This window comes from Aristolochia californica, unplaced genomic scaffold (assembly GCF_029961685.1).
Source record: "Aristolochia californica isolate CCGP_79_NKW_82.1479 unplaced genomic scaffold, dmAriCali1.0.hap1 SCAF_11, whole genome shotgun sequence".
Lineage (NCBI taxonomy): Eukaryota > Viridiplantae > Streptophyta > Magnoliopsida > Piperales > Aristolochiaceae > Aristolochia > Aristolochia californica.
Window position 1 is genome coordinate 34,543,963 of NW_027181782.1, and position 26,461 is coordinate 34,570,423.

At 38.3% G+C, this 26,461-nt stretch overlaps 3 protein-coding genes across 4 annotated transcripts; 2 read left to right on the plus strand and 1 right to left on the minus strand.

Annotated features, from left to right (window-relative positions):
* The first annotated feature begins 302 nt into the window (after window positions 1-302).
* On the plus strand, window positions 303-4,095 carry LOC137944974 (phytoene synthase 2, chloroplastic-like). Its single transcript, XM_068790808.1, has 6 exons — window positions 303-1,344; window positions 1,439-1,489; window positions 2,447-2,619; window positions 3,122-3,357; window positions 3,498-3,690; window positions 3,806-4,095. The coding sequence occupies exons 1-6, from the start codon at window positions 867-869 to the stop codon at window positions 3,980-3,982; spliced, it is 1,308 nt and encodes a 435-aa protein (XP_068646909.1). The 5' UTR covers window positions 303-866; the 3' UTR covers window positions 3,983-4,095.
* A 117-nt stretch (window positions 4,096-4,212) lies between these two features.
* LOC137944976 (TATA-binding protein-associated factor BTAF1-like) lies at window positions 4,213-21,679 on the minus strand. The gene is given in 33 exon segments (XM_068790811.1): window positions 4,213-4,709; window positions 5,073-5,285; window positions 5,409-5,493; window positions 5,528-5,635; window positions 6,458-6,507; window positions 6,775-7,038; window positions 7,117-7,347; window positions 7,895-7,999; window positions 8,400-8,422; window positions 8,425-8,467; window positions 8,554-9,043; window positions 9,513-10,051; window positions 10,573-10,823; window positions 10,826-11,060; window positions 11,151-11,270; window positions 12,092-12,529; window positions 12,863-13,170; window positions 13,173-13,287; window positions 13,439-13,612; window positions 13,692-13,920; window positions 14,010-14,221; window positions 15,507-15,575; window positions 15,916-16,048; window positions 16,449-16,824; window positions 16,827-17,045; window positions 17,157-17,265; window positions 17,588-17,928; window positions 18,262-18,343; window positions 19,249-19,306; window positions 19,403-19,623; window positions 19,774-19,868; window positions 20,053-20,294; window positions 21,545-21,679. Coding segments are annotated over 32 exon segments (6,156 nt in total). The 5' UTR covers window positions 20,102-20,294; window positions 21,545-21,679; the 3' UTR covers window positions 4,213-4,538.
* A 1,711-nt stretch (window positions 21,680-23,390) lies between these two features.
* On the plus strand, window positions 23,391-26,055 carry LOC137944975 (uncharacterized protein At4g15970-like). 2 transcript variants are annotated; one of them, XR_011110867.1, is made up of 5 exons: window positions 23,391-24,038; window positions 24,672-25,037; window positions 25,136-25,611; window positions 25,695-25,788; window positions 26,002-26,055. XR_011110867.1 is itself a non-coding variant. In XM_068790809.1 (4 exons), the coding sequence occupies exons 1-4, from the start codon at window positions 23,772-23,774 to the stop codon at window positions 25,702-25,704; spliced, it is 1,119 nt and encodes a 372-aa protein (XP_068646910.1). In that variant the 5' UTR covers window positions 23,391-23,771; the 3' UTR covers window positions 25,705-25,896. The 2 variants fall into 2 exon arrangements, 1 of the variants encoding a protein (XP_068646910.1); XM_068790809.1 differs by lacking the exon at window positions 26,002-26,055 and having other exon boundaries at window positions 25,695-25,896.
* Window positions 26,056-26,461: the final 406 nt, after the last annotated feature.

Consider the following 26,461-nt stretch of genomic DNA (forward strand, 5'->3'; position numbering starts at 1 on the left):
ACGTGGCAAATGCACTCACTCGTCACTGCTCAGATCACTTCCCACATAAAGTAGCAGAGCAGATCATCGTTAAACCATTGCCCCTTTTCAACAGAGTGAAAGAATGATCCAATGGAGAAACCCAAACATATGAGATCGCATTGTCCGTTTCTGGTTTAAATAATCACGAATTCATGATCCAAAAAGGGTAATCTTTCATGGGGAAGGAGTGGTGAGAAAAGTGGAAGGAGACGTGGGTGAGGGCCGGCCGTCTGTCTGAGATGTGGACGTGAAAGCTCTGATGTCTGAACCTATTTCCCGATTTCCCACCGAGATGCTTCGCTCCAATCGCCAATAGGGAGCTTGGTTGGCGACGACAGGTGTGAGCTCTTGAGGTCCATAGGCTCTTCCACCAAAGTGATAATGTTATCTTCTTCTAACTTTCCACATCGGCTCGCTTTGTACACGTGGCAACTTCACTGAACTTTCTGGGATTACGATGAGCCGCCGATCGCTCGATGAGTGGACGTAAATGGGGTTCGGAACATGAATTTTGGAAGAATGGAGAAGTGGGTCGGATTCTTCTTTACTAGTGTGGGAGATGGTGGGAGCACAGGGTATGGCTTTTGTCTGGTCAAGTGATGGTGTGGGTGGTGTAGAGCGGAGAGAAAGAGGTGACGAATTGGAAGACGGAAGAAGAAGTTTACTGGGTTGGTTCCAGTCCCTACTTCCATTTGTCCTGCTGTTTACGGCGAGGCCTTCCATTACTCTGAGCTTCTTCACTAGACCTTCCCTTCGTTACCTGCTTCTGACAAGAGTTACTTCTCGTATCCTGTTTTTGTGAAAAAGGGGAAAGGGAAAAGAGTAGAGCAAAGAAGAGATTCGATATGTCTTCCACTATAATACGGGTGGCTTCACCATTAGAACTTTCAGGTGGTCTTGGGTTTTCAGATTCGATTCGTGAAGGAGTTCGAATCGTAGACAACACGGGGTGGTCTCTGAGTAAAACACTATTTACTAGATATGATGAGAAACTGAAGGGGAGGAGGTTGAAATGGAGTTTTGGCTCTGTAACTGCGGATCTCAAGTATGCCTGCACGGGGTTTAGCCCAGAAAACGCCGGAAGTTTTCCCATCTTCTCGAGCTTAGTTGCAACTCCAGCTGGGGAAATCGCTGTGTCATCTGAGCAGAAGGTTTATGATGTGGTGCTCAAGCAAGCTGCTTTGGTTAAAAAGCAGCTGAGGTCTATCGATGAGCTTGATGTCAAACCGGAGATTATTGTTCCTGGGACCCTTAATTTGCTAAATGAAGCTTATGATCGCTGTGAAGACGTCTGTGCAGAGTATGCCAAGACATTTTACTTGGGTATGTTGTAGTTTTTCCTACTGGTGAGTGTAGTAGTACCAAGTGATTCAGAACTTATGAAATTCTTAAATTCATGTTTCATGCTCTTCTGTAGGAACTATGCTTATGACTCCAGAAAGAAGGAGAGCTATTTGGGCAATATATGGTATGTGTGTTTTATTTCCATTACAGCACCTTTATAACATTGAAGACATGGCAGGTCGATCTAAATCATTAGTGGGAGAGTAATCATCCATTCATGTTCTAATGCTTTCTAAGATACTAGGATTACTGGTTTCTTTCCCTGTAAAATCTAGAAGTGCTTAATCTTCTAGAATTTAAGTTACACATTGAGGGGTATTATGTTTGGCTAGCTCCAGGAAGCAACTGATCTGTGAGCAGAGATGTTGGGCAGAAAAATAAAAATAAAGGGAAGAAAATGACAAAGAAGAAGAACTTACAATAGCAAGCTGTCTCTTTTTTTTAATTTTTAAATTCAGTCTCTATGAGTTCCAGAGGGTTTGTGATATTACTGGATTTGAAGCATTTTTATGACTATTGAAGTTTGGTTCTACATATGGCTTTTAGTTTACTTCCCTCCTGTCAATCATTTTAGCCTTGTGGTAAGTTTGTATCTCTACAATAGCTGGATCATATATGAACTCACCTGCATTTGCCAAGAGAAGCATTGAATCTGAGAACTTTAGCTCAATCAGAACCACCGTTTCTATAGTGTAACAAACATTGCCTTATTATTTCTTGGTAGGGATGGCTGATAGTATATGAAGAAGACAAGGAATGAGAAAAAATGAGAAGTAATATTCATGCAAAGGGAGCCATGGAATAAGCTGATCATGTTTCTCTTGAGGAACAGATAATCAACTGGGTGAATGACTTATTTTCAGCCAGATACAGAATCCACTAACATTATCAAGTAACTATTGTAATACTTCAAAAGCCAATCCACTTACCTTCTTAAGATGAAACACCAAAGTAAGAATTTCTATGTTTATGTATGATCCCATGTTTAAAAGACGATGGATCCTCTCCATCTCTTTGCATTACCAGAATGTGCATTCATGTATTATTTTGGCTGAAAAGCTTAACATTGTCAAATATGCAGTGTGGTGCAGGAGGACAGATGAGTTTGTGGATGGGCCCAATGCCTCTCATATTACACCAACGGCTCTAGACCGGTGGGAGAAAAGGTTGGAGGACCTCTTTGCAGGTCGTCCATATGATATGTTTGATGCTGCTCTGTCAGATACAGTCTCAAAGTTCCCTGTTGATATACAGGTATTTTTGCCTGATCCTGGGCATATCCTTTGTTCTGTAAGTTATAGCTTATATATTCAATAATTTGTCTTGCTATCAGTATTTTACCTTTTGTGGACATCTGCATTCTTTAAGTGTAGATTTCAGCATACTTTTTATATGGAACAGTTGGCCATCCTCTCTGTTTGGTCTGTTTAGAGAAGACAGATCAATTTTATATGCTCTGTAAGTATTGGAAATGATTGTGGATTGAACCCTTGGCTCAATTGGTTCTCATAATGTGGTTATTTGAGTAATTAAAGCAACCATAAATTCCAACTATTAAAACTTCATGTTCACAGTCACATCTATGAACAAATTCTATCTTAGACAACTGTTCCATGTGATTCTCTACCAGAACCTGTATTTATTTGCATCCTATTGAAGTTATCATTTCAATTCTGCTTGCTAATTCTTGCTCTATTTGCCACAACAAAAAGTTAACAAAAAGTTTCTGATGTAACTAAGCTTTTTGTCTTTTCAGCCCTTCAAAGACATGATAGAAGGAATGAGAATGGATCTTGTCAAGTCAAGATATAAGAATTTCGACGAGCTCTATCTATATTGTTACTACGTGGCTGGAACTGTCGGACTAATGAGTGTTCCAGTCATGGGCATTGATCCTAGTTCACAAGCATCTACAGAAAGTGTTTATAATGCTGCCTTAGCATTAGGACTTGCTAACCAGCTGACAAATATACTCAGAGATGTTGGTGAAGAGTAAGTATCAGAACTGGATAACAACATGTCACTCTAGGAAAGACTTTAAATAAAACGCTGTTTTTCAGTTCTTGCATTCAGCTTCAAGTAAAAATATGGGCTCTTCTCTATCATCTCATGTTTGTTTAATCGTTTATCAGTGCACGAAGAGGAAGGATCTATCTTCCACAGGATGAGCTAGTTCAAGCAGGGCTTTCCGACGAAGATATATTTGCAGGGAGGGTAACAGATAAGTGGCGGAGTTTCATGAAAAGTCAAATCAAAAGGGCAAGAATGTTTTTCAAAGAAGCAGAGAAAGGAGTGATAGAACTCAACTCAGCAAGTAGATGGCCGGTAAAAAAACTGTCCAATACCAAAAGGAAAATTATAACATACCTCGTCATTTCCTTCTTAATCCTGGAATATCCTTTAGTGGCTGACACTTATTCAATTTGCAAACTTTTTACAGGTCTCGGCCTCGTTGCTTTTGTACAGTCAGATATTAGACGAGATAGAAGCAAATGACTACAACAACTTCACCAAAAGAGCATATGTTAGCAAAGCAAAGAAAATTATGGCATTGCCAATTGCTTATACAAAATCTCTCAAGAGCCCAACAAGAACACCTACGTTTGTGAATGCATAACATAGAATTCTGTATTTTTATTTGAATTGATATTGAATATACAGTAGAAAGAAGAGAAAAGCTCATATGTTGCATATTAGAAGCCAGAAGTTCTAAAAAATCTGCTGTGAATCAGTAAACATGGAAAAGTGTTCTGTAGGTACTCCTGCAACCATTGAACTCTTTATGCATACCACCAACTTTTTAATGTTGAAAAATACAAACAATTTTTACTGCAAATTACGAGAGTAGCTTCCCACCGAAGATCCATTCTTTAGCAGAGGAGAACGCAAAAAAATGGTTAAAGAGCTACTTTTGATTATGAGAAGCTTTGGTATATGCAAAATGAACCATTTACAATGGTTGCCCTACTTCTTTGTCGACTGACGGGCATGCACTAAATCCCTCCTTAGAAGGAAATAAGACCGTTAACACACCCATCATAGCCCGGCTTCTCTTAAATACAAATGAAAACGTCAGGATAAAAGAATTAGAGCTGACTGTCAAAATCTTGAGCTGACGAACTCCTCTCCCAATTTACACTTTGTACACTGAAGGTGGTTATCTCATTTGGGTCTCAGCCATTTAACTTTGCCAAGAACTGGCTGAGATTGTACTCCTCCGTATATTGTGATTGATCCCAGAGCTCCTCCAATCCATTGAGGATGGTTTTCAAGCCTTTGCCTCTGCTCATCAATTTGGAATCTTCATCCATAGAGCCATTTGAACTCGTTGTATGAGTAGGACCCTGCATGATCTCAAGAGGGGTTATGTTGTGTTCCAACTAATTTGTTGTTTCAAACTATTATAGTAATACACTTTTTTTTCTTTTTGCCACCAGTAGTAGAAATGTCAGTCATAGGTGTCTAAGCAGAGTATTATAATAAAAATGCAAGTCCAGTGAAAGTTAATTGGAACGCATTTTTCATTTTCTCTTACAAGATATTCCAACCAAACAGTCTGTACTATTTAAAAAAAAAAAAAAAACAATAACGCAGAAGAGACTTTACTTCCTCTTTCAATATAAGAAAAAGAACAACTAGCAGACACCTGAGAATGCAAACAATAATATTATCAATTGTTTAAGCAGCACTAAGACAGTGGTTATTACCTTTGAGCTGGGCTGAGTAGAGGTGAACAAATCGAGCAACTGATCTGTGTTCATCGTTTTCATACTGGTATTCTCTGAATTAATAACTGCATTAGCAACAGAAACTTCGAATTTTTGGAGACTCATCACCTTTTCTTCCAAAGTACCCCGCATAATGAGGCGATGGACATTCACAGTTTTTCATTGGCCCAACCTGTGTGCTCTATCCATTGCCTGCATGTCATAAATTTAACGAGTAATAATTAACACAAGTATACTAAGAATCGGTTCTCAAGAGGCAAATTTTCCAAAAATTTGTTCCTGGAAGCTTGAAGGATCTGACTAAACCACCATTACCTGGCGATCTCTCATAGGGTTCCAATCATGCTCCATGAAAACAAGAGTGTCTGCTGATGTAAGATTCAAACCTAATCCACCAACTAGAAATTTTCATAGAAGTTAGACATTTGAAGAAAGTGATTGTCAAGTACACAAAGAAAATTGTTGGGTCTGAATTGAAAGCTTTGACAATATCAAATCGTCGCTCTGGTTCAACTGACCCATCCAGCCGCAAATATGTCACACTGTTTAACAGAAGAGATTCACTGTGTTAGGAGAAACATGCAAAAGCAGTTTGAAACATTAAGTTAATAGGAGCTGCATAATATTTTCTTTTAATATGGGTAATTTGTTAAAGGAAGAAGATACTGGAGTTCCCCATTAGTGGACAAATGACAAAGCTCCAAAAGCCAAATAAACCATAACAAAGGAACTGAGTTACAAACAATCAGATCAGACACTGATGACCAGTTTTCTAGACAAAGAGGAGTCAGCAAGAGAATTCTTGTCATGAGCAATTTTGCGGAGGTTCTTGTCTTTAGTCAACAAGACAAAACTGGAGTGGCAGGGACAGGTCGAAATTTTTTCCAACTATTTGGGATAAAATCCACCACAAGCTTCATCTATTCTTATTAAGGCTTCCCGCATCCTTTTGATGCTCCCAATCTGCAATAACCCATACTTAACCAGTGGTGCTAGTGAATTTCTTTTCGAAAATGAGCATAACATTTACAATGGTATTTTTAATTCCTTTGAAAGCTATTTGTTACAGCAGAAAGGGTTCAATTTTAATTTGCTTTGCCCTAGTCATGCAACTCATTCCCTTCAATGTCCTCGTTTACTATAACATAGCCAGTCATATTGCTTTCTGATAAGAGCTTCCATAAATAACATCCCTCTAATGACAAATAAGGACACCAATTACAGTTTATTTAGTTTTAAGAGATATTACCGTAAGTTGTATATGCTCTTAAGTGCTAGATATCATGATGGGTAATTAAGTACAATTATGATGAATAAGTAATATTGGTTATGAAAAAGAAAGAAAGCAGATGAGTGAGGCCCACCTCTTCAAGTGAGTTTGAAAAAGATCCTTTTCAATTATGCCCAGGAAAGACTGCACCAGATCACCAAAGAGAGACATTGTGAACCAAAAGTAACAAGAAAATCTAAGTGAGCTCAGAAACTTGCAAATATTGTAATGACTAAAAAATCAACAAACAAATAAAGGAAAATTCAAGGAAGTCAGTTCAAATGTCCTTGAACAAAAACATTTTATCCTATAGGATCACCATAAATAAACGGGCCTATTCACACATTTGACCATGTTGACAGATTAGCAATGACCATGGAAACCAAAGCCCTTCCAAAGTTAAGGCCATACCTTGTGCTGTGCAAAGATCAAGACCCGGTGCTGCCCAACCTCACCAACACCCTCAGAAATTGATGCATCCAAGCCTATCCCACATTCCTCTAGTATCTCTTGCAAAGCAACTAATTTTGGAGATTGATGTAAGTCACGAAGATCTGAAAGAATGTTGGTACTTCCAGGAATGAGCTCAGATAAAACACCAATGACTGAATCCGGAGGCTTTTCACCAAGGACAAGTAAAGGATGACTGCAAAGCTTCAACAAGTATTGAAGTGCCTGCAAAGAAGTACCATAAGAGAACTCTAACAAAATCAGCAATCCACTAGGAGCACATTAAGTCAATAACCTGGATACCTGAAAAACGTGGGAAGATGCTTTTGGTGGTGGCCTACTTGTTTCCACTGCATTTTCTGTCTCTGTAACTTCCACTAAATTTGAGATCTCTTTTTTCACATCTGATCCAGAGAACTGTTCGTAAAGTTTTAACTGAACCGGGCTGAGATCACAATATCTGTCCTGGATAATTTTCTCAGGGAGATCAGAAAGGACTTCATCCTTTGTTCGACGAAGGAGAAATGGCATCACCTGATGAGTAATAAGCATTTTAAATTAAAAAAGGCCTAGTGCACTGGTAATCTTAAGTACATCAGGGTCATAATTCACCCAGACAGCGGAAAATAAATTAAATTTCAAAGTGATCAATTTCCACATTGGAGCATTGGTTTTCTGTTTGTCGTAAGATAACTAAATTCTTTGGTAAGTCAATACCATTGAGTATTAAATAAAACAAATGGCATCATTACTGCGGACAGCTATGTAATGTTGGTGGGGAAACCAAAGAAATAAAAGAAGACTGACAAGAAAAGGCAAGGAACAATAAACAAGGGTTCAGCAAGGATAAACTAGAAGAAAAGCAAGATTCTTGTAGCTGAATTAAGCATAGAATAAAACAATGATGTGAAGGATGATGATGACAATGATAATGACGATAACCATGACCACAGATGCCATGCTACCTCACTTCACTTAGAAAGTGATGAAGAAGGTCTACATTACAGAGAGATCCCTTATATATTCACATTATTCACAAAAGTTAATAGAATTGTAGGTAATGTCTTCGAGGGAAGATAACCTGCTTATGCAATGCTTCCATAGCAAGAGCACCTGCTTCAGCATCCTTGGCAGAACATTTTGGATCTTTGGCTGCCAGTAGTGGTTTGCCATAGGTGGCTTGAAACTGTAGATTTTAAATCATGTTGTTAGCAATCATATAGGCACGATTCACAATTTCTCGTACTATCCTGCTTCTACCTATAAAAACTGAGATAATAGTAAGAGGAAATAAAATCTTTCTCAGACTTTTCTTATTCGAATCTCACAAGCATAACCTCAATAACAATTCACCCAAGATTACAGAAAAAATCTCACACTAATATACTTCTGTCAGAAAAACTGAGCTACTGATACTAGAGAAGTAAAATCATTATTTTTTTTAACTATCTTTTTGAATCTCGAGGACATTAACCTCAATTTTGTTTTAAACAACTTCAACGAAAACATGTGATGAATAACTTCAAAGACCCCATTTCAAATAAATAATTGATGTGAACATAAGGAAAAGCAATCTAACAAAGTACCTGTCTTTCCGTGCCAAGAAATTTGGCATTAGAAAGTCAAAAAGAGACCACAGCTCCAACACATTATTCTGTAACAACCACACAAGAAAGTAATTCATGAAATGCAGAACTACCAAAAAAAAAATAAAGAAACAGAGCATTCATCATCACCAACCTGTATTGGAGTTCCACTGAGAATTAGACGGTGTTCAGCTTTCAATTGTTTCACAGCGCTTGTAATTTTAGACTTAGGGTTTTTAATTATATGTCCTTCATCTAAAATGCAATAATTCCAATCCAGATGTCCAAGGTAATCAATATCCTTTCTGATTATATCATATGATGTTATTATGATATTGTATTTTTCAAATTGGTCACGCAGCAAAGCTCGTTCTTGAGCAGAACCCGTGTACTGGAGAGGAATCAATAAAGATGCATCAATATATTTCTCTATTTCATACGCCCAGTGACCTAGCAGTGTGGATGGACAAATAATCAGGGACAGATGATCCTTGGCACCATCAGAAGTTCGCCTCTCTGCAACATCAGATGCTAAAATTGCTGATGCCTGCAGGGTTTTACCAAGACCCATATCATCACATAAGATTCCATGGAGTTTGAACCGCCTCAAGAAAGATAGCCAGTAAATACCCTCTTGTTGATACCTGTATGCACCAAAACAAGAATACCAAACACCTCAGACCAAAGGCTAAAAATACTGTGTAAAGCTTTATATTTTAGATAATTACCATCTGTAAGCAAGATAGATTCATGCTTTGAGCATTGGAGAAGAGAGTGAAGTTAAAATTACCCCTTTTTTGTAGCAAAACCATTTGATTCAACAATTAACTGATCATTTTCTGGACAGTGATGAGGGAGGTACTATTAACTTATAGAATGTAGTTGCATACCAAAAGTCTTGTAAGAAAAGACCAAGTCAAAACTAAAGAGGGACTAATTCACCACTCTAGCATTGTTTTTAAGATAATGTTGTGACACCATCAAAAGAATAAATAAAAACAAATAAGAGGAGAGATGTGACAAACACTAGAGAACTTGTTATCTACAGTAGTAATCATCAAGGTGACTAAAAAAAGATAAAAAGAAGTGAAAATATGACTGCTTCTCAAATACCTCCTTAGTATAACTTTCAACTCAGTTGAAAGCTTGTAATCATCCATATGAGAATTGTCAAGTAGCTGCTCTAGAAAAGAAGCATTTTCAGCATTCTTCAACAAACTTTCACTGAGGCCCATAGGTGGAGGTACACCCCGTGCTAATGGCAGCAGAGGCACCAACGCAGCAAAACTATGTGTCACACTCTGCCTGACAGCAAGGTCACTATCACTCATGCACCCAAGAAGAGGAACAACTAGCAAAGTTGCATAAGGGACCAGTTCAACTCCTAGCCCTTGTACAAGCAAGCTGACAACCATGCCAGCCCCTTATCTAGCATGAACAGATTTTAAGTTACTCAACATAGGGATGACCTTCTCTATTACAGGCCCCATCACACTCTCGGTCATGGACTTGGCCATTGAGGCAATACATCTCGATGCAGCCAACCTCACAGCTATATGTTTATGCTGCAGGCAGCAAAATATGCATGGTAGAAGTGAAAGTAACTTGGGCCTTAGCAACTCATCAACCAAAGGTGCAATGGAGAGAACAACCTGTATGTCAGGAAACCATTAACACCCAGAACTAAAAATAAATAGAAATGGAAATTTTTTACAGTGAAAATCAGCCCAAAAATGGACAGAGATGCTACAGCAGTTCTACATTAACCATTATGAACAAAAAAAAGTTAAAACAATTTTATGGCAATATTTCCTGAGAAAAATTAATGAAGTTGCAACCGATCAATGAACAGAAAACCCATAGAGACTACAAATATACCACAAGGAAAAATACAAAAGAATTAAAAGACAGTAGATGGACACAATCATATTCAATAATGAAACATCCCATGCTAATTTATTCCTTACTCCCTTGAAAGAGCAAAACTAATTCTCAGTCATGTAGTAAGAGAGGAGCAATGTCATCCAATTCATCAAATATAAGGGTTGTCTGACACCAATATAGCCAACATTTGTGGGTCAAAGTAGGCAAATCATATGATTTTTACTATGCAACAACAAGACTCTCTAGGAGCACCACCATGAAAGAACAAAGTCAGAGGCCGCTGAAAAACCTGGATATTATTTATCAAAGTTTGTAGGTCCTTGGCACCATCAACCATCGAAAACATTTCCTGTTCATCAACAGCTTGTAGCCCATTGGAAGCTCCAGGCTTGAGAACCTCGGTAAGGCAATCCCACAACTTGGGAAGTTTATCAAATAATGAAGCCCTAAGCTTCTTGCACAAATGTTTCAATGCAAGTTCTGATCCTCTTCTACTTATAAAACCTTCTATTCTTGACCTGTCCTCACCCACAGACAGCAGTGGAACCTTGTCCTCTGATTACTACTGAACCCTGCCCTTCCAAAGGACAACATATCGTGCTCTTCAATACTACTTACAGAATTCAAAAGCGCAGCCTGTGGGGTTTCACAAGGATTCATGCAAGTCAAACTGCAAATATTCTTAACTAATTTATCATTTGGACTAGGTTTCCGTCCAACACAATGACATATCAGCTCTGCAAGTGCTTCTGCTGCCTCTTGTTGTAGTATTTGCTCCTTTCAACCAAAGAGAACCAGTTCCAACCGTTAGAATCAGATAGAAGATGAACTAGTAAATATGTAGCATGAATTTCTACAAACATGTACCTGCTCTCTTTTTATAGTAGCCATCAAAGGTAAAATGACAGGATTTAATCGGGTAGGAAGCTCTGAAATCCATACAACAGCAGCAGCCACTAAGGAAGTCACACTGACATGCAAATTACTCTGCCAATGATTTCAACAAAGTTTGGCAGACTAGAAACACCAATACAAGCACAAAGGAAGGACCTCTTTTCATAAAAGTAATTCTAAATCAAAATTAGCACAGATATTAGAAAGAAAAATAGAATTTCTCAGTTATAATTAACTTAGAAGAAACAAAAAAAGTCATTTAGTAAATGACACCATTGACCTTAGCTGCAAATGACTCAGTCAACTTGGCATAATCATCCCAATTGACGCTCTCTTGTTCCACATAAAGAAAAATTGTCATTGCACTCTTTTCAAACCTTCCTCTTCCTTCTAGTTCCACAACCTGCAATGTTTTTGGTGATCTCTTTTATACTACATTCTTCTGTTCCTCTCATTTCACGTTTTATCCAAATGATCAACTCAAGAATTGAGTTGGGTACAATCATATTATTATTATTAAAATAATGCTTTGTGAAGACTCCTTGTGTGTTATTTCAATGTTTCTTTAAGTCTCAATAGTTCAGCTCCTTGACCCACAATGTTATTTATTTTATTTTTTAAAAATTTGTTGAATGACGACAAATTTTATTCAAAAATAGAGAGCAAAACACAAGCAACTCAAGGTAAGGTTGTTGGAAATCTTGCACAGTGAGCTTTTGGAGATAGGCCCTCTTTAAGATGCTCACCAGTGCGAGACATGATCATCCTATAACCTTGTTGGTGTAGTTCTGTCCAGGACAGAAGCCATTAAAAAGAGGATGGCAGAAGAAAAAGGAGCAAGGTTATGTTCATATACACTGATGAAATAATAACAAATATTCATTCTCGAGAGTAACATTGTGTGGAGCACATACCTGGACACATTTTAAATAGCCCGAAGTGGACAATAATCTCTGCTTTGAAGATTCTATATCATCAAGAATGTGCTTTTCTGAAGCTTCTTTTGAATGGTCCTCCAATAGTGAAAGCTTGGATGCAAAATTAATTGCATCATCAACACTAACTGCAGTTGGATCAAATTTAAAGGCTGATAACAGATCGGTGAACATGCCACTTGACTCCACAACATGAAACAATAAAGAGGCCTCATTCCTCATCTTGCAGTAAGTTCTAGAAAGCTCAGAATATGGAAGAACTGAATCCTTTGTAGGCAGTGCTGGATCAGTGCATGCCAACAAGTCTAACAACCAAATTCTTATCTGACTGACAAGCCCAAGCAAAGTTGCAGGCACCCCAGCAGGATCTCTGTTTTTCAGCTCTTTGAACCAAGCAACAAGGACCATGGATGCAACCTAAAAAAGTAGTCGCATAACAAACTTTAGTAAACGCTGACAAAACTAATATTTACATTGGTCAAATATATTCCAACCCTTTCATCATAAGTTAACAGGTAAAGGAATAATCTTGAGATCAGCATCCATTCTAAAAGTGCAAAAAGAAGTGAAATGACACGCAATGTCTCAGTTTATACAAGAATGCATGTCGATTGAGGAAGCAGAAAGAAATATTTCATTTATCATGTCATACCAAACATGGCTTAATGCAGTGCATTCAGTTACATAGAATGTATCTTAAACCTACTAACTCATTCATCAAAAAGGTCTGAAAGAAATTCATAAAGTTACCTGCCGCTGGACTCCAGATAGTGAACTAAGGTCATTCCACAATGGATTAATTACAAATTGTAAGGACGCCTCAGGCAGCTTTGCTGCCAAAATTCCCAGTGCTTTTTCTGTAGCTACTTGTGTGTAAGTTACTGACTTCTCACTATCTGCCCCAACTACAATCTTAGCAAAGTTGGTAGAAACTTCACCATTTTTATCCTGGAAATGACTTTCTTTTACAGGGTCAAGACCATAACTCCTGTTACCCTGGCTCTCTAGATTGACAGCTCTCATCTTAGCAGCAGCTCGAAAGTGGCTTTTTCAAGGAGTGCCACGGGCCAGAACATATTTGCCACGTCTAACAAAGAGCCATGAGGAGTTGTAGCTAGCTGTATCCATGATGTCATATATAATCTCATGGCAGCTTCCAGATCACTCTCTGGACACTGACAAGTGAACATATCAGTAATCACTAAGAAAAGAATGACCAAGATTATAAACAAAGAATTCTGAATGAAGACAAAGGTAAATCCTGAAGCAAAAATCTCCACACCAAGATTATAAACAAAGAATTCTGAATGAAGACAAAGGTAAAACCTGAAGCAAAAGTCTCCACACCCTCTCTGAACACCGTAAAATCTCCTCGTTTGATTCTAAAAGCGAGTTCTGAAAAACAATTCTAAGGGTATCACCCAAAATTGAAGCAAGCCAAAAACTATCAGCTACTTGTTCTAATGAGCTCCTCCTACATCCAGCTTCAAGCAGTCTTTCCTGTTTTAAGAAATTGATTTTCACAGTGGAATTAAGGTATCTGAGTCAGTGAGTCAAAATTTGAGGAAGAGGAACATACTAGGGTGTGTATAGCAGCATGACGAACTGACATTATGCTGTGTCGCATAAATGGCCATAGCCTTGGGGCCAGACTTGCCAACACATATGGATTCTCAGTAAAGTTGGTCCCATCATCGTGGTCATCAGTCAGGACTACTTCATTAAGATCCAACTCCTGATTTCCAAAGTCTACTACCTTAGGAACCATCTGTGGCCGAGAATATATCTCTGACAACAAATTCATCACACTGCACCAAAGAAAAGGTCAATTCAAAAGAAATGTCTGGGCCAAAGTACTTAGCAAATGCCTACAGAGAAAGTATATATGGAAAGTTACCTGCTAGTGGAAGGGCTAAGATCATCCAGGTCAAGCAAAATATCCCAAAGTAGCATAATAATGGAATGCAGCTTTTGGCCTTTAAGAGAGACTATAGCTGAGGCTGCAGGTATTAGGGCCTCAGCAGCTACAGCTCTAACATCATCATCTGGATCTTCAAGCCCAGTTTTGCATGCATGAAGTACACATGGAAGCAATTCTAAAAGCATTTCCTTAAAGATAAAGTCGGTTGTCAGTTGCAAATAACAGAAACAAAGTAACACACAGCATACATGCTTTCAAGCATCATCTGCTAGATAACATCAATTCTTTTTTGTTTTAGACCTTAAATATATTAAAACACATTACCAAAAATGTAAAATAACAAGTTAAAAAATTAAAAATTAACAGAAGCATTTAGGTAACTTTCATACACAAAGAGAGCAACATTGAGCAGCCAGTAAAGAAAATAAAACCCTGAAAATGATGATGACCAGCAAGCTACACTTGATTAATAAACAATTGGTTAAGCAGATTGTACCTTTATGTCTAAAAAGAAACATTTCGACTGAGTAGGTCTAAATCGTCTTCAATGTTATTGAGAAAAGGATTTAATAATGATAATAAGTAATTATACAGGCATAAGGTAAAATGGAGCTAAATAATGAATTATACATCAATAAGGTTTTTTATTTTACTTTATCAAGCTCAAACTTACATTATACTTTGGCTAGGTAATAGACAAAATAATCAAAACCTCGAACAAGATCATATGTACTTTCCAAGTACCCACCATCAGCCTCATTTTCTCTTTCAGGGAATAATGACAAACATATATAGATGGAGATAAAACCAAATAATAACTTTTTTAAGCAACTCCAAATGTCCAGTAATATAAGGCTTTGCTAACTAAATTTCCAGTCGCACAATAAAATGAGTATCTTCAGGTGATCATTCTAAATAATATGTGCAACATGCAGAACCGAGTATAAGTTTTTAAACTTCTAGAAAATCAGAGAGAAGACAATATGTGCAACAAAGAGGGGGGGAAAGAAAAACGTGGCATAAATCCCTTCATGGATCAGAAAGGAAACTAAGTTACTCCTTATAATGGCCACAATGGAATAGCATGTCCAAATGTTGTGACCAAGAGAAAATATTAAACTATTTGCATTCAACCAACCTATTAAAAAGGCATTCACATAGAAATCAACCAAATCAAACACATTTGATACTTGGCAACATATTGAAGCTCATATATGACTACTAGTTCCCATAGTTCAACATAAGACCTTTGATAACCAGTAGCCGAGATGTTTTTACCATTGGTGAAAGTAAACCCAGTTCAAAAGAAAAAGTTTGTTCATCCTCTACTGCATCTTTTCCTCGGAAAAAATACTTTCCATTTCATTTTACATTCCTAAGGAAATAAAGTTCAAACGGCATAGGACCAAGAAAACTTTCACACACCAGCTCATGGAAGTAATAGATTTTCATGATGCAATAAAAACATGATACCTTACGAACAGCTACCATATACTTTATCCCCAAAAGGCTTCCATGACGAATTTCCCATTCTTGTCTATGCTGAAATAACAGAAAGAACGATTATCAGATAGTAAAAAATTTCACCAAATTTGGTTCATAAAATTGATTGACATCAAAAGAGACTAGCTATCGTTGGGTTTTGTGTGTTTGGAATTGGAATCTTAAAGTTCCATTTACTACTGTATTTCAAATATTAAGCAATATAACTTAGCTTCACAACTACTTAAGCTTTGAAAGTGATATCACCCTCTCCATGAACAGCAGTTCCACGTAACATACCAACTCTGAAATTTTATTCTGGAAAAGTAGATTCTAGTAACAGAACTATATTCAAGACATCCTGGAAGTCAACACCAAACTCGGGAGCCTCGGTCATAACCTGCATCTGTAGCAAAATTGCTAATGTTTCATGCACTAATGACGGATGCATGAACTTCAGCACAGCACCCAGGACTTGCGCACATGTTTCTCTTACTGGGGCAACAACTTGATCTGAAATGTAATCTCCAAAACTACACCCACATATAAACAATAATTTGCATTAGGTTCAATAGAATTGAGACAAAATAATTAAGACATTAATAATTCTTCTGAAGGCAATAAAGACAATAACTATAATAATAATAATAAAAGACAATCATAGCAATAACAAAAATAACAATAACAATAACAATAAAAACACAGTATTGAAAACATTTACAAGTAAAACCTAATGAAGCAAGTGATGGAACACAAAAAACCCTCTGGTATAAATAACGTCCGTCTGAAAACTTGAGCCAGAAAGAACTTGCACAAAGTGACTTGGTGAAAGAGAGTCTTTAGGTAGTCAGAAGTGCATTCAAATTCCAACAATCTCAGGGCAATAGAGATCAAATAAAAGATAGAGAGAGAGAGAATAGACCACCAACATACCGATCTAATGAAAGAACACAAAGGAAACGAATACTGCAATCTTGAAGGAATTCCCAATTTTTAATCCATGAATGTCTTCCAAGTTTGATCAACTTCATCAGTTTGCCACCTTCTGGCAGATTCATAGACATGTGCATCATTGTATTAGAAACCCGATCTTCACATACGACTTTCTGTTCTACCATGTCATGTACTTCTTCTTTACACTGGAAACAAGATCCATCCAGAGATTGACCACACTCTGACTTAACAGGTGCCAAGTGAAGTTCACCGTTAACCATCCCAGCAGACATTGTCCATTGACCATCTTCAAACTTTAAGTGGTGCTCTGCAGAAGACACTGAACACAAGGATCCTGATTCATCTTCTGACTTCGTCTCTTTAGTTGTGGCTCAAACTCTCTCACATTAACCTGAACGTTTAAGTCAATTTCCCTTTGTCTCTTAGTTGTATGATTAAAACTGTTAGCCTTATCCTCAACTTCAGCCAAAAATGAACTGTCTGAGCTCAAGTCAGGCATAAAAACTCCAGCAGAAGCAGCTTGATAGGTTAAAATTTCTCTCAAAGCCATGATACTACCATGGCGTACCTCCCAAACTGTACCAGATGACCAAAATAAAAGCAAAACCAACCAAATTAGAATCAAAATGACTGAACCAGCTCACAAAAGAAAGGCATAACTAGAGTCAAAACATACATGATGCTTACTGGGATCAAACATATCATGGATGAGCTGCTCAACAAAATGGTGAAATGGCCATTTCCCATCACCATCTTGCTCCAAGCTATCTTCACCAACCACAGCCTCTGTAAATGCCTGCAGATAAGTAATAGTAGTAAATATGTAAATACATTATCAATGATAAAAAAAACAAACTCTAGCACTTTCTAGTCTCAGCAGCACACATCTCAACCACATCCTTTATTGGAAAGAACAGCTTTTCCATCCAAATTATTGGAGAGCTTACCAGTCTTTATTTACTTCGTATAATTTTAAATCCACAGCCTTAGCACTTTCTGGTTTCATGACCATAGCTCAACCACAGGCATTTGCAAAATGGGCACAATAAAAAAATAGTTTTTCCTCACAATTACTGGAACCAGTAGTTCTTTACAGAGTAGAATATTAAACCCCCTACCTTGTCACCCAAAGTTTGAGCATCCAAACATGTGCCTTTTGGTGTCACTGGATTCTGAGAATGTGATGTCTCAATATCATCTTCCTCGGACCATGCTTTTGGGTGATCTTTTGCATTTACTTGAGCTTTCCGCTTTAAATGATTCAACTCCCTAGCACTAAATCTTTTAGAGTAAATATTTGGAACCATATTTGCAACCAAATGTTGGATATGCTGTCCAGGATGAGATGCATAATAACCATGGCTCGTCCCATTTCCATAGGGCTGAACTTTGTGCACTAGAAGATCCTCATCCCTGATCACTTCTGAGACATCCATGAACTGCTCACAAACATCCATACCTGAATAACATGTATAATTGTGAAAAAAAAATGCTCCAATAAACGTAACATGGAAAGTAGCAGTAATAGCACCAAAAACAGTATTTAATATACAAAAGGATCCAAAACAGATGACATGCTAACCAATATTATTGTGTATAAAAAAGAGTCAAGTATGAAGCTTAGGCTAAAGACATGTTCCAAAGAACCACTGGTTAGTGGAGTAATGAAAATAAATGAACTTAAGCAGAAACATCCAAAAGCAACTGTCTAAGAGGACACTAACCAACCACTAAAAAATTGAAATCATATAACTCCATAACTCAGTATTAACAACAAGCAAGGTGATCTGACCTAGACGACGCCGAAGATTCTGTTTCTGGCGGGCTATTCGTTCAGCAGAGTTCTTGCTACTATCATTTGCTATATCATACTCCTGGAATAGAACAACAGACAGCACTTCATTTAACACCAGTAACTTGTATGAAGTAGATGAGACATATGAAGTGATTAACAGAAATAGCAACTGCAGTACTGCCAGCAACTCCGTCACTTTTTGAAAAACATTCGCTAACTTAAGCTAATTAATGAATAAATTAACCTATACATGCTTTAAAAGTGGAATAAACCATATGAACAGCAAAGGAGTGTCATCATGGTATTGGTTTAGCTCAAATAAAATGGAAGTCATTGCTACAGGACATGCCTAAGACTTTAAGATTCATCTATCCGTACTTAGTCTATCTAACAAGGTTTCCTTATTACATGAAACACTGATTAGATATTTATCCAAATAACACTGATATGCCGCATTCTGATTCTTGAAATTAAATTTGTGGGCATCATTCAGAAACAAATTACTAATTATCATAGTGGCAACTAAGACTAAACTAATGAAAAACTGATTTTCCCAGCAACAACTAAATAAAACATCCAACAAAAATAGAATTACATCCCAGCAAGACAAAAACCTAACTTTCCAAGAATAGCAAAAGATACGTACAAATCATAAGAAAGATTACAAGTATAGTCTTCCAAGCAAAGTAGGAAAGGAGGAATCCACCTTTCTTAGGAGCCAAAGGGTATCCAGATGTTTTTTAATAGTGCTAATCAGTAGAAAGAAGTTGCATGCACCAATTTTCCAGATCTTTTCATATCTAGACATCAGCATTCCAGAACTTGGTGCCACAAGCTGCTTTTAACTGATTACACTTAGATAAACTTAAAGAAACTTCTATCCCTCTTCCAGCAAGGTGGATTTCTACCTTTGATCTGTATCCAGCTTCGCCAGGAGAGCAATAAAGGAGGATAAGGGTCATGAAATAGTACACAAGCCCTTACCTGCCCGACAGATGCTAATAACGGCGAGCCAAATTTCAACACCTTACCAATGTCAAAGCTGCAATAATATTACGCAAGTTAATTTCGTCCAGTTACACATGTAGAAAACACTGAAAACACAGATAGCAAGAGAATGTAAAAGCAACAAGAAAACCTTCCAAAAGAAAGAGTTGCTGCAGTTGTTGGATAAATGTTTGTCCATCCCACCATAATATCTTTAGAAACATCAGAAGCTCCTGCCTCCAAAATCTCAGCTTCAATACATGCTACTAGTTCTTTCAGAGAAGTGTGCTTAACATTGTCAGCAATGGAACCCACAGCATGAGCAGCTGCAACCCTCGTATCCCAATTCTTCATACGGAGATATTGGGCAACCTGAAACTTGTGTTTAAGAGTATGCAAGAAACTAATAGACAATCAAAGGAAACAGGCACCAGCAAAAATTGATCGAAAAGTATATGATAGATACTAAAGATCAAGGTCTTGCACCATTTACATATATTTCTTGGTAAGCATATCTTGTACCTTTTTCAATAGAGAAATTAAGTCCTGGGGGTGTGACTCAGCAATTTCTCCAATCTGCCGGGCAGTAGCAAACCTCGTTGTTTGGGTAGAACCAGCTTAGTATTGGTCAAAAGAACACTCAAGCTTAAAATTTATTTAAATATATAAAATTAGTTTAAAATAAACAAAGTGAAATATAGCGCACAGTATCTTGTCCTCTATTATATATTAATATAAAGGCAGAAATTGCCACATTACAGAGTATTTGGAGCAAAAGCAGAATAATTTATAGAAGGATACTGTCAAGTAAGGTGAGCAACCGCTGAAGACGTGAGGATTGTTGAGCCATAACACCTCTAGAGGTGATAACTCGCACATCCAAACCTGTAGCGAAATCATGCAATGTCGTGTTTACTTATCTTATATCCTTTGAAAGCTATCAATAGGTATACAGGTTGTCACTAAATGATATTACTCCTCAGAATTACTTCTCCAGTAAGCTCATTGACACTCCGAAAATAGCATCATACCAAATTAGCATCCTGAACCACATAGGATCATGAATCAGTGCTCAAAATTAAATCAACTGACACATGAAAATGTCCAATTATATAAGCTCTCATGAAAAAGACAATGTCCATACTATTCACATGAAGAAAATACTCTTGATCTCTCACTTCTTTAAATTATGTGCAAAAATGTCTCATGAAAATAGATCCATGCACCAACTGGCATTAACAATTTCCAAAAATGGGGTGACTTACTTGGACCTTTGGCTCAATGGTCACATGGGGTGATCTCAGTCTTGTGTTTGAGTCTTATGAGGGTTTACTGAGGGGAGGGTGGGGTTGTGCGTGTGTGTTCAACATTCAAAAAAAAAAAAAAAAAAAAGGAAAATCTTGAAATCCACTAGTCTTTGGCAGTACTTAGCCCATACTGGAAGTATGAAACCGTCCCATGGATCTATTAAACCTGTGAAATTATTATCACTAGAATCAGCCCTCTTAAAAGAAACCTATTTCAACCCCATTGGAGTCACTCCAACTAAGTCAGCACCATAACCCAGTAGTAAAACCTTCTCAAACAGATTCCTTCATTCCAATCGTAAATTTCTAATCTTTACCTACAGAAGACAAAAAACAAAAGATAATGGAAATCAAATCATTTCAGCTTTTTTTTACTGAAGCAGCTCTTTAAAGATGACGTATGTCCATGTAGAATAATATTCTCTGATGAATTTTATATTTCAACTCCTGCTTCAAGGACAACCTCCCATGCATCATTGTGGAGTCGTCATATTAGTATATGTAAGCTTCATTCCGAATCAGACAGTTTCACGAAATCTCCAGATATTAATTTTAAAGAAGGTTTCTTAGATATAGCAGGTAATGACAAAACTGGGACTTGGTGCAGGGAGGGACGAACGAAACTGGGAGTCTCAGCAGGCCTTTCATGTTCAGATAGTCCCACAGCAGAGATTCAAATTTTACGTCAATTCCCACATTGAATCTCATTCAGTCGCTACTCACAAGCAACAGTGCAATGAAATAAGAGAATTGCACAAAATGTTCAAAAAAAAATCAAGAAATCCTAAATTCGCAGTGGCGGGAATCTAGGATCACTAAGGACAACGACGACATGAGGCAGTCTCTATATGAATTTTACCAAATAAAATAAAATAAAATTTTAAAAAGTGCAGATATTAACGAAAAGAAGTAAATCAATAACTAAATTTATTTCCCAGTAGAAACATCATTTGTAAGGTGGTAAGGGCGAGAAAGAGAGATCACACCTATTCTTTCCCCGAACCCATACATAAGGATTTGGAACTACAAAAATGACTGCAGCCAACCAAAAAGAGAAAGAAAAGCAAGCTAGGGTAAATTTTACAGAACGAAAAACCAAAAAAAATGGAGAAACAGAGAAAGGCGTTATAAAGACGGGGGAGACGGGCCAGAGAGAGAAAACAACTCCCCACTCCCCACTCCCCACTACCTGCATCCCGAGGGCCGAGCTTGCGGACGCCTCGAGGGGCCTGCGACTCATCGGACGGATAGAAGTTAGCATGGCTGTTGAAATAAAACGATCTCTGCCGTCAGTTACAGTATCGTTTTACACGTGTGCATACACGTACATGTTAAGATTTAAATCTCTTCAGTGCAAATCGTTAGCATCTAGCAACCGCTCAAGTTTGCAGGTTGTGACAACTGAAAAGAGCTCACCTCATAGCTCATCCGCTTCAGGCCCTCATCTTCCCGTCTTCAGCTCCAAACTCGTCGACACGACAGTGAGATATAAAATCTCGATCTCCGCCTATTTGGAAGATTCGCTTCCAAAGAGCTTCACTGAGCAACAGCAAATGGAAAACTCGTAACACGATTAAACCAAAAATAAAATAAAACCGAATTCAAAATAGATTCAACAGCTTAAGCTCAAGACCGAGAATCCGCTCACAGTATTAGTACATTTTAACAATTCAAACACCTGAAATTTCGGTGCGTCGAGAAAGAAACCACCTTCAACAATCGAAGCATGAATCAAGGCGCAGCAGTCCGAATCCTAGGGTTCGAATTGACATCATAAGTACAATCATAAGTAATAAATTCAGCTCACCAGGCAGGACGACGAATTGCTCAACGGCGATGACGGTGGCAGTGCTGTTCGTCGTAAATGCGATCGGTCATGGTTTTTTGTCGAGAACCGCAGGATCGGTTCAACCGAAGCTCTGCGAATTGGAGTAAATTAGTAATGCAAGCAATGCGATTAGCCTTCGTCTTATTGGCCAAAGTAAGACGCGTCACAATCGCGATCCTGCACGGAAGCGGCGGGAAACGAGAGCGAGAGCTGAATTCTGCTTGGAAATATTTTAGAAAGCTGACCCGAGTATATACCGGTCAGGCATGCACGGGATATGCCGGTCCAACTGGTGATGAATGATGGAGATTGAAGATACTTTAAAATTACTATGTAATTTTTATATCTATTTAAACAAAGTCTTATTCGTCGGTATTTAAAATAAAATATTTAAATATGAATTTATTAGTGAAAACTAAATCAATCAAAGTAATTTTATATAATAAAATACCCTTTTTTATTTATATAAAATAATATTTATATATTATTCTTGATTTCCAATTTAAGAGTGAGAATTTAGATATTAGAAAAGTAATAATTTGATTAAGTATTTGGATATTATAAATTTAAGAATATGTTTTATTATTTTATTTTTATATATTTAATTAAATAAATATGTATATTTTTAAAAAATATATATTAATTTAATGCAAGTTAAAATTTATTTCAGTTTAGTAAAAAGCTATCTAAAATAAAAGTTAAATCTATTAAAACGAGTTCGATCCGGTCCGAGTTGCTGGGTTACTTGGCTTGGAGTTCGGTCCCATCCGGTCCCGTCCAGTTCACGCAAAAATTCACTCAACACACAACAGGTTGAAAACTTCATCGTCCCCGGGTCGTCCTCGCGATGCTGTTTTTCTGAGCAGCGCGGGACAAGCTCCGGACAGGAGCGAGGGCTTCCGTCGGGAGGGCGTGTACGGAACGGCGTTCCGTATGTCAGCTGGCCGGCGAGTCAGATTGCGGCGACGGCTCTGGGGCCGATACGCAACGGAGAACTGAGACCCGACGCAGCGGAAGAGGCGGCCACCGTTTACGACAACGCCGCCGTCAAACTCCGGGGCGGAGATTCTCCACCCGACGCGGAAAATGGATTGGGAATCTCCCTGCGTCGTTGCCGAACGGGAATTTTTCTCCCGCAGTCGTCGCCGAACTGGCTATCATTCTCTTAGTATTTCTTTTATCCAATTACACTTAGATTACAGATTTATACAAAATAGAGTACATGGATTACAGGATTCTTTCCTGTAATATCTCGGAAGATAAATCAGAGGAAATCCTCCTCTGGGACGAAAAATCAGTGGAAATCCTCTGATTTATCGGGATACCTAACACTCATCCGCTTCTGTTCGTTTCATTAAGAGAACCCCCGCGCCTCTGTTCGTTTCATGAAGAGAACCCCACGCCACCTCTCGCCGCGATCAGTACGTTTTCCGATGGTCGGGAACGCGGAGCTAATTCAAGAGTCCGGAGAAACTCGCCGCATCCTGCCGACATTGCTCTTGGTCGTCGCCATTGTCTTCCCTTGCCTCGTGCTTTACCAATTGGCGAATCCCGTCGAGTACTTGATGGTTCAGTCCGGCAGGAGCGCGGTGGGGAATGGCGAGACGGCGGTCGACTTGGCGAAACTTCTAGAGATTGAGGGCAACGTGTCGGTGAGTTTGTAGACTGCTTGTAACTGATTCCCTTTTATCAATTCATTTATTTTGGTCTTCTTGTTGTCGTGCCTAATGTTGACTCCCCGGAAAAAAAAAAAATCTGGCTTGGGGCCTGCCCAAATCCTACTCCGGCGGCTGCAATCGCGGCGCATTGACGGCGGCGTTTGGCGGTAGCTGGTTTTTTCTTGTCGGTTTGTTTATGTTGTTAATTTTTATTGGATTTTAGTAGCCGCAAGTTCACTCTAATCTCATCTCGCGGTAGAGGTGGACAGTGGGTCGAATTAAATGGGTAACCCGACCTGAAAAACCCGGTTTAGGGTTACTTGTGAAACGCGAACCCGTACAAACCGATTTGCCGTATTGAATTCACTTAATTTTTTTTATGTTTTTGGATTTATGTAAAATTTATCCAAAATGAAATGAAATTAAGAATGAGACATGGGCTGAAAGGGAAGGGACCGGGGGACTTTCAAATTTGTCATGGTTTTGGTGTAAGGGTTTTCAAAAACCCAGTCGGAACCCGGTCTACCCTTACCTTTGTTTATTCCAAAGTATGCTCTGCTCAGCCCAAGCCTTGTAGTACAGGTGTCTATGAACTACATTTTGATTTAAGTTTCTTGTCTGCCATAGGAGGCTGAGAATGTGACATTAGAGAGGATATTGGAGAAAGCAGCAATGGAGGACAACACTGTCATATTAACCACTCTGAATGAAGCTTGGGCAACTCCAGATTCCATAATGGATCTATTTCTTCACAGTTTCAGAATTGGCTTCAAGACAAGAAAGCTTATGGATCATTTGGTGATTGTAGCACTGGATCAAAAGGCATATGCAAGATGCTTGTCTGTACATACCCATTGCTTTGCTCTTCAAACCGAAGGAGTCGATTTTTCTGGGGAGAAGAGTTTCATGACCCCAGATTACTTGACAATGATGTGGAGAAGGATTGATTTCCTCCGGTCTGTTCTTGAGCTGGGTTACAATTTTGTCTTCACGGTACTACCATCTCTTTTCTTCATGGTTTTCATATTTTGCTTGTTTCAAGAAGGAAAAAGGGTTGAACTATGTTTCTTATAACTTTTTTTATTGTGCAGGATGCTGATATTATGTGGTTCCGAGACCCTTTTCCTGTTTTTTATTCTGATGCAGATTTCCAGATAGCCTGTGATCACTTCTCTGGTAATCCTACTGACTTGCAGAACAGGCCTAACGGAGGATTTAACTTTGTGAAGTCTAATAATCGAACTATCAGCTTTTACAAGTTCTGGCACAAATCAAGAGAAGCTCATCCTGGATATCATGACCAGGACGTGCTCAACTTTATCAAGTATGATCCATTTATCAGTGAAATAGGCCTGCAAATGAGATTTCTGAATACAGATTACTTTGGTGGCTTCTGTGAGCCTAGCAAGGACTTCAAAAAAGTATGTACCATGCACGCAAATTGCTGTGTTGGTTTAGGTAGCAAAATTCATGATCTAAGCATCATGCTTGAGGATTGGAGAAGGTTTATGTCTCTGCCACCACTTCAAAAGAGCTCATCCTTTTGGAGAGTACCTCGGAATTGCAGGTAAGTTCAAACACTTCCATCTCTTCTTTCTAATTGAAAGGTTCTTCAAGGACTAACTCCACTTCTTTAACTGCTTCTTTCAGTGTTCCATGATTCTTTTCTCCTGGGGGGTGAAAATTTGAGGCCTAGACAGTAGTTAATTCAGCTGTATATACTGGGTGGAGCTATTTTTTGGAGGTAATAAATCCACTTTATGAGTACTCATCAATTTTATAAGGTGTGCTACAATGTCTTCTAAGTCCAGTCTTCTAGCTAAACCCATTACATGAAGATTGTCACCAATTGGTCCTAATTGGGTAGAAAGCAATAAAAGCCATCACCCGACAGCAAAGAAGTGGTGGAACAAAACTTCCATTTCCGTTTTAAAATCCATTCTGCAAATTGATACAGGATGTGAACATGCCAATGCCTGCTTATTTCTATGCGTAACCCAACTGATAAGATGAAAATCAAAGATTGAAGCATGCAGTATGAGATATGAGCAAGAAGGAGAATAATACAAGTTGGCTCCATGAACAAAGACGTTGAAAAATCAAGGGCGTCCGCGAACTGATCTGAGATACTCTTCAAGAGCTCGAATCTGTTCCTTTGAAGGGGGATTCTCATTATTTTTTATGTTTCTGTGCACGTTGTAAGTCGTCGAAGCGAGGAAGAGAAGCCTGAAGACAAGAATCGCCTATGAGACTGGAGAAGGAAACCTGGGGGGGGAAGAAAAATTGTTCGATTTTGTTACCCTGATGCCGCAAGCACCATTTGTCCGAAGAGCTTCATGGCCGACGTCGGAACTCCACCTGTGCTGCGCTGCCTCCGCTTCTGAGTGTCAGATGACGAGTGCAAAATTCCAGTTTTC